Raw genomic sequence first — 8547 nt, 5'->3', positions numbered from 1 at the left:
AATGGCTGTCCAGTCTCTTCTTAAAAACTTCCAGTGTTGGAGCATTCACCACTTCTGGAGGCAGGTTGTTCCACTGGTTAATTGTTCTAACTGTCAGGAAGTTTCTCCTTAGTTCTAGGTTGCTTCTCTCCTTGATTAGTTTCCATCCGTTGCTTCTTGTCCTGCCCTCAGGTGCCTTGGAAAATAGCTTGACTCCCTCCTCTCTGTGGCAGCCCCTGAGATATTGGATCTTTGAAATGCAATGCCCAGAAATGGGCACAGAACTTGAAAAGGGCATAAAAATAACAGAACCCAGTTTCACATAAATAAATGATACATAAATAACACTTCCATTGATGCAGCTTGTCATAGATTCTTTTTAAAACTGTATCCAATTAGACTGACCCAAGAGAGGCACTTTTGTCTAGTGGTGAAGGCCTAAGGCTAGCAACCAAGAGACTGTGAGTTTTGGTCTCGCCGTAGGCTTGAAAGTTGGCTGGATGATTTCAGGCCACTCTCTCTTTCTCTCTCAGCCCATGAACTCAGGCAACAAGCTAGTCCACCAATTCCTGTTGTAACAATGAATTAACACTCAGTTGGTTTAAAAAAAAAAAGGGAGGCTGAGTTTGCGTGCAAATGCTAGGAAGAAAAAAATATTAGACTGACCCAAAATCAAGAGAGACAGAAAAGCACTGGTGGCTTTATATCCCCTTGTAAAGGTTGGAAAGACTTTTATTTTGTAAAAATAAACACATAAAAGTGTTATGTGAGTGCTTCTATTGCTACCTCTATACTAGTACTATACTATGATAATTACTATTACAATATACTAATCCTTATGACAATGTTTATACTACTCTCTACTATTAATGTTCAATTAATATTATATATTACTCTATTATCTATTATGATCACCTATTTATTTATTCATTTAGAAAAATTATATTGCCGCCTGCTCACACATGGCGACTCAAGGCAGCTTACACAGATATAAAAACACTATAAAAGAATAAAAACAAGAAAAATAATAATAAAATAATAATCCCCACCCCCACCCCGTCGACAACACACATTCAAACTAACCATTTAATGGGCTCTAGCCCGGTCTGGATTCCCCAGGCCCGCTGGCAGAACCAGGTCTTCAGTGCCTTCCGGAAGAGTACTAGAGTAGGGGCCAGTCTCATCTCTGGGGGAATGATGTTCCAGAGAGAGGGAGCCACCACGGAGAAGGCCCTTCTTCTGGGTCCTGCCAGATATATCTCCTGAGGGGACAGGACCCGCAACATTCCTTACTTCCCCGCTCTAGTGGGTCGAGTGGATGTGATCGGCATGAGACGGTCCCTCAGATAACCTGGTTCCACCCATATAAGGGTGACAACCAGCACCTTGAATTGCACCCGGAAGCAAATCAGCAACCACTGCAGCTCTCATAGAAGGTGACATATTGCACACTAAGGTCTGCACACAAAACCCATGTGGGCTGCTGCATTTTCCACCAACTGGAGTTTCTGGATGCTCTTCAGGGGCAGTTCCATGTAGAGTGCATTGCAATAGTCAAGATGGGAGATGACTAAGGCATGAGTGACTGTGAATAGGTATACTATGCCCTATACTATTACTAGTATGCATCAACATTTTTTTTCTTAAGTCTGTCTGCCATAAGTCCCCTTCTCTGAGATTTTTTTTCTTTTTCTATTATCAGCCAGTATGTAGAGCTCTTCCACTTTTTTTTACATTGTGCTTTGTCTTGCTGTGTTGCTATACTTTTCCTCTCTTTTGGACTGTCCACTCCTTCTGAAGGAAAAACCCTTTCCTTTGGCTTTCCTTTCTTTTTTGCTGGTCGCTGCATAGTTATGAAACACATGTCTCCTTCCACAGCTGTGTCAAAGTTGCAGCTTAATTAGCAACTCTGTTGTGCTGATGCTGGGAAGAAGGCTAAAATGGAGGAAAAGAAAGCAGTAGTTAAGTTACTGAAATTTAGTTAAGCAGCCTACTCTTCCAACAGTCTAAAACTGCATTTGGTTTTATTGTCAAATTTACACGTAACTCTACAACAGCTTGTTTCACTTAAGTTTAAACAAAACAATTTCATGTTATTTCCAATGAAATATATAATTTTCCTGGGTTCTTTTGCTTTATCTGTGAGAAAATATACGGGATATCTATCCTACTTGGATCTGGCTTCTACAAAGTTGTGAGGGATTTACAACTCCTGCTGTTCACTTCCTGAAAATTGGTCACCGCACTGGATTTAAAAAAAAAAAAAACTTGCAAGAGTTGATTGTAATCATATGTGTGGGGGTAGATGGGGGTAATGTTTTCTGCTGGTACTACTCCATATATGTTCCTGAACTGGAACAGGATTCTATATATGGACTTTGGAGGAAAGAAAAAGTAAGATCATTACATATTTATCTTTCATAAATTAACCATAATAGTTTCATTTACCATTTAAAAATACTTAGCAATTTACAGCATAACCATAGGTAAACAAATCCAGAGAGTAAGGTCAAAGTTATTTCCACTGCCAGCTTATTCTATAATGATTGAGCCACAACAGAGAAGGTTTGTTTTCTGGGAAGGTGCCCATAAGGGGATGGTGCCCATAAGGGGAAGGTGTCCATAAGGGGATGGACTCCAGTCAGTCAGACTCATTTAGGCTCCTCTCTCTGCTGCCATTTAATGGTCTACACTTCCTGGGCTGCAAAAGTTAAAGATAACCACAAAATGTCACCAAGATCACCAATGAACGGTATTTTACATCCCATACAAATAATTCTGCCTTTTTAATCCTCACAACTTTGTGATGTCAATCTGGCTGAGGGGTAGCCATCTCTCTTATTCTACAAAATCTCTGTGAAGCAGGATATACACAGGCTGGCAGCAACTGGCTCAATTTCACATGCTGCAGGGATAAAACACTAGAAGAAAGCTAGAATATATATGTAGTAATCACATATTAAAATATTTTCAGGATCAGCAAGGAGCAGTAAAACTCTGAGAAGTACTATCTTGATTATTCCAAAGATGCTTTTTTTTCATGAGGCAACCGGACTTCGTTTTTCTTTGAAGATGCTTCACTTCTCATCCAAGAAGCTTCTTCAGCTCTGACTGGATGGTGGGGAATGGAAGGATTTATACTCCTTGCAATCTTTCCATTTCCCACCATCCAGTCAGAGCTGAAGAAGTTTATTGGATGAGAAGCGAAAGATCTTCAAAGAAAAACAAGACAGTCTAGTTGCCTCGTGAAAAAAAGCATCTTTGGGATAACTATGACCTGGATGACTGAGAATCTCCATAGATACTATCTTGATTATTGCAACATACTCTATGAGGGGCTGCTCTTAAAGACCACCTGGAAACTTCAACTGATCCAACGGGTCCAGAATGCAGTGGATATATCATGGTGTGCCCATGAAACACCTGATTTGTGAGCTACGCTGTTGCCATTTTGCTCCCATGTGCTGGTTGTTACTTTTAAAGCCCTAATTCAGGGGTAGTCAACCTTGGCTCTTTTATGACTCGTGGACTTCAATTCCCAGAATTCCTGAGCCAGCTAAGCTAAGCTGGCTCAGGAATTCTGGGAGTTGAAGTCCACAAGTCATAAAAGAGCCAAGGTTGACTACCCCTGCCCTAACTGAATAGGGTTATCTGAGGGATCATCCATCTCCTATAGCATCCGCCCCACCAATTTTATCCTTCAGAGTTGGCTTGTTCAGGTTCCGTCAATTAAACAATGTCATCCATTGGAATCCTGGAAAAGTGCCTTCTCTATAGCAGTGTCTACTCTCTGAAATGAAGCTTCCCTCCACCCCAGATTTAGATAGTCACCACTCTGCTGGGAAGACTTCTTCAACCAGACTTTTAGCCAGTGATTGTGTGGTCTCTCAACTCATCTCCATCGCATTTTCCATCTTTGATTTATTGTCATTTGATTGTCGTGAGCTGCCCAAATTCACTGAGAGCATTCAAGTGTAATAAATAATTATTTATTTATTTAAGTAACACCCGCCGGTTTGGTTGGCAATTCTTTTTCTTTTCCGCATATCTTAACATTTCGCTGGACCGTCACCGCCTTTTCTTCAAGGCCCTCATCTCCCCCACCCACTTCAGTGAAAGAAGGCGGGTCTTGTCCCACCTTTTCCGACTGGTTTGGTCTTGGGCTAGCCCAGGGGTAAGCAAACTCGGCTCTTTTATGACTCATGGACTTCAACTCCCAGAATTCCTGAGCCAGCATAGCTGGCTCAGGAATTCTGGGAGTTGAAGTCCATGAGTCATAAAAGAGCCGAGGTTGCCTACCCCTGGGCTAGAGGACACGCGCAACTAATCGCCCAATGACCGGCGTCTTGCTTTCTCACCGCCGTTACTTTATTCACGGACAAGTAACTTTTGGGTGCCGCGTCACGTGACGGAGGGCCGAGCGGCGCTGGGCTGGGACGCTCACTTCTGATAGGCCGCCAGCCGCGGAGGATTGCCTTGGGGTCGCCTAGCGTCAGAGGTACCACGTGGAGAAGAGGAAAAAGGGAAGCTGCGCGGAGCGGGAAAGGCGGGGGCGTGGCTTTAGCTGTACAGAAGGTAGGTGGCGATGCGGCTGTTTACCAAGGGAATGGGAGGGGCCAAGAAGGCAAATGGATCTCTTTGTACCCTTGTGGGGACCGGGAAAGACTGTTCTTCGCCTTAGAAGTGTGTGCATGGGTGTGTGATGCCTTCTTCAACTTCTGTCTTCGAAGCGAAGAGCTTCGGCCCTTTCCGCGTATTCTCCCCTTGTCTTGACTTCTTTTTTCAGTTTTGGGCGAGAGAGTGATAATGCCACTAGCGTGAGAATCAAGGAAAAAAGGCGGCTGTCCTAGGAGGTAACTCCATGGCCAGCTCTGTTCTATTTGTGGTTTCTTGGTCACCACCTAGATTACCTCTTGCTTACTCACTATTTTCATGCTTAGTGGAAGTAAGCCGTCCGAACTCGTTGAGAGTGAGTTGGGAGGCCAGAGCATTTTTTCTAATTTTCTAAATAGTTTTTAACCTGTCCCTCCCCGAATATTCCTCCGTCCTGTTTACAAGTCTATAACCCGAGGAGTGATTCCAAAGTTCTTGGTGCTTTGTTAATATGTGTAGGTACTATTATAGTACCTGGGAAGCTGGGGAATGAATTCTCTTTAAGGCTGCTGGGAGTAGCGTGTCACACATGTAGCCTCCACAAAGATAGCCTCCACCGAGTTGCCGCATATGTCAGTCCTGCTTTTGTTGGAGTTGATAGGAAGGGCACAATGCCACTCACCTCTTTTTGGATATTCTGTAGGAATACATGTAGTCTATTCCCTCATATGGAGGTCAAAGTTGTAAGGAAAGTGTGACTTACACGTTAATTCCAGGGAATCCTTCAAGCTCAAGCCATCTCTTCTTGCACAGTTAGCATATTTCACCCCCTGGCCGTTTCTTAGTCGATGGGAATGTAGTTGAATATTGAGATATTATTGAATATTGAGAGCTATGTGAATGCATACATTAGTACATCTTTTATTTATATTTTATCTCTGGAGGCAAAGCACATCTCTTTTTAAATAAGAAGTAATACAATACAAGTAATCTATAACAAGACATTGTTTTTAATTTCAAACTTATCTACAGTATAAATCATTATTCAAGTACACTGTCAATATAAAGTACTCAAGACTCTTACTTCTGTAATTGCTAGTCCAAGTCACAGTTGCCTTTACTTTTATATGGAAGTGAGAGGTTGACAAAAAAAATTAACAATTCCTGAAACAATAACCAAATTGGCTTGAGACTACAGAAGGTGTAGTCTGTGATCCCTGGGAAACACTATTTTGCAGCACATACACAATCTTGTTTTTGCTTTTAAATATTGTCTTGCCTTAGTTTGAATGAAAGTAGATACAGAGTTGTCTCACTTTCTAGAATTTGAGTTTGAATTTTTGAAGTTTTGTGCACTTGGTCTTGTGACTTTATTTTCAATTGCTGTCACACAGAAATTAAGCAAGTGAGTTCTTCTCTACTTATTTCCATGGCAGGAAAAATGTCTTCCCCCACTTTTTTTTTAAAAAAATAGATATTATGATATAACTAATGAAAAGAGTAAAACATTCAGCTTTTTTTCCCCGCAGGATAAGAAAAAAGGTTGAAAGTTTGGGATTTTGACACCAGTCTTGGAATTGGAACATCCCCTGTTACTGTAGTGTGGGATTAATGAAAGTAGTAGGAGAGTGTATCTCCTCACCTTTTGTTAACTGATCCCTTTTCTTCTCATATCTTAATAGGGGAAAGAATCCAAGCAGAGAACATACAAAGGTATTAAAGATGCTTTTTGCTGTGAATTTAAGTCTTGACAATGTGCTGCTTTTGGCCGCCTAGTCAACATGGGTTTAGAGCACTGAAGCCAACCATGCATTGTATCACTCATGGTTTTTTATCTGAAATGCCTTAGTTACAACTAAAATATAAGCAAGCAATTGTGTACATAGAGAAAAACAGCTGAAAAATATCTCAAATTGATAATATTGCCCAAAACATCATGGACAATATTGCATGATGCTCAGTTTCAATCGTCTTAAAGGGTTTTCAGATTTTAGTCTCAAGAAGAAAAAAATGTGCTTATTATTCACACGTGAAAAACAAAGTTAGCCAAATGTGCACTGAAGAGGGAGGCAGATACATCCTGATTGAATGTATCTAACAAGTGAAGATCTATCCAAATATTAGTGCCAGAATCAAGCCAATCACTTGCAGTTTACAAAGGAAGAGTCATTACTAAAGACATCTGGGAAGATTCACTCTGAACAGCTGAAACTGACAAGGCAAATTATCACTATTATATATTTATTATAACATTCCATCTCACAACTCAAGGTATTATGGCCAAAGCTGCCCTTTACAAGTATATTCAGGAAGGATTTCTTATATCATCAGCTGAATCACTTTATGATGTAACAAAGAGGGTAAGCTTGCTGATATCTGTATTACCAGAATATGACATTATAAGGTGGTTTGTTGTTTTTTTTAAACTAAGAACGCTATGGAGAAAAAACATGTGCTGTTTTTTCTAAGAGTTGTCTTTTATTCATTCTGTTCAGGCATAATGCCTCCCAAAAAGCATAGAAAGAACAACCTCCCAGATCCTCTTCAAGAAGGAATAATATTGATGGATACCCACAAACGGAACTGGAGATTGGGTTCTATGATTGCTTATGGAGGATTTGGCTTAGTCTATCTAGGTAAGATAAGTGGTATGAAATAGTTTGTGTGAGAGAGCTTATAACTTGGAATCATCCCTCCGTAACTAGGAAATGTATATATTCCTTTGCCTCTTCCTCCCTCCCCCCCTTTTTTTTGTGGCTTCCTAGAAGTCCACTGTGACCAGTGATGGGATTTAAATATGTGAATAACCGGTTCTCTATGTGGATGCCACTTCCGGAAGTCCATTCTGGGCCTGGGCAACAAAAAATTAGCTACTGGTTCTACTGAACTGGTGCGAATTGGTTGAATCCCACCACTGACTGTGACATATTGGACATTTCAGATGTTAATATTGAGCTTTATATTTTGTCTGCAAAAGAGATTTAATATTTTATACCCCACTTTATAAAAGGAGGAAAAACTATACTTCCCTGAATAATAATTAGGATTTAAAGGGTCTGCTTCTAAAATCTTTGCACCTGAATCATGAAATTAGACATTTTCCCAGTTTTAAGGGTCTACTTTTGTTTTTAACCTCAAATAGCTGAAACATTTCTTTTTTTTAAATTACAGTACTTCATCATGATAAAAGATCTTTGAATCTTTGATTTGGATATGAAATTGAGTCAGGTGGTTTTTCTGATTCAGTGTCAGTCAAATTATGTTATTTTTTAGATTGCTGTTCCAACCTAAATATTGAATAAATAAAAACACATAATTTCTGAATATTTCATAATTTTAATACAGAATGAAAACTCGCAAGAACTAATGTTTGGAATAAAAAAGAGAAAAATAGAAAAGAAAAAGAAAACAAAGACAATGCAGAAATCAAAGAAACTTCTAATTTTTTTACAACAGTTATAAGTATAGATATAAAATCTCTAACTTTATTACAGCATTGTATACATTTTCTCTATATTATTTTTATTCTAATCCTCAAAATCATACAACATTTTTTTCTGTTTCCTGTAAAAAAATCAATAAGGGGTTTTCAATCATCATTAAATTTTGACAATGTCTTATGGTATTTCTAGTTAAAGCAGTCAGTTTGGCCATCTCAGCATTCCAGGATCTTCACTATCCATTTCTTCGCTTGTGGGTAATTTCCCAATACTTGTTTATATAGTTGTACTTCATGGTACAAAAGAATCCAGTGATTATGTTCTATTAGTTCTACTTTGCCGCCATTTCCCACAAACCCTGCTTTCAGAGTTGAAAGTTGTGGAGAATTGATGGGGAAGGGGTCTAGGATTGGTTTCAACATGGTTATTTCTCTCACTTGCACTTGAAAAAGAAACCAGATGTATATCAGATAAGATTAAAGAACTTTATATCTTAAATGCCAGATGAGGCACAGTCCTGGGTAGTTTACTAGGA

The 8547-nt window shown here is 39.6% G+C and overlaps 1 protein-coding gene across 1 annotated transcript in view; it reads left to right on the top strand.

Annotated features, from left to right (window-relative positions):
• Nucleotides 1-8547, top strand: part of VRK2 (VRK serine/threonine kinase 2) — a 58103-nt gene that overhangs the window by 1141 nt on the left and 48415 nt on the right. Inside the window, exons 2-3 of the mRNA XM_029287190.1 lie at nucleotides 6255-6285; nucleotides 7068-7208. Of these exons, the coding sequence (XP_029143023.1) occupies nucleotides 7073-7208 (136 nt within the window). The 5' untranslated portion in view covers nucleotides 6255-6285; nucleotides 7068-7072. The remainder of the gene's footprint in view (nucleotides 1-6254; nucleotides 6286-7067; nucleotides 7209-8547) is intronic.

This window comes from Protobothrops mucrosquamatus, unplaced genomic scaffold (assembly GCF_001527695.2).
Source record: "Protobothrops mucrosquamatus isolate PMUCROS unplaced genomic scaffold, P.Mucros_1.0 scaffold_256, whole genome shotgun sequence".
In the NCBI taxonomy this organism is placed as follows: domain Eukaryota; kingdom Metazoa; phylum Chordata; class Lepidosauria; order Squamata; family Viperidae; genus Protobothrops; species Protobothrops mucrosquamatus.
Note: the sequence above shows the minus strand (reverse complement) of the source record. Positions and strands in the feature narration are given on the sequence as shown.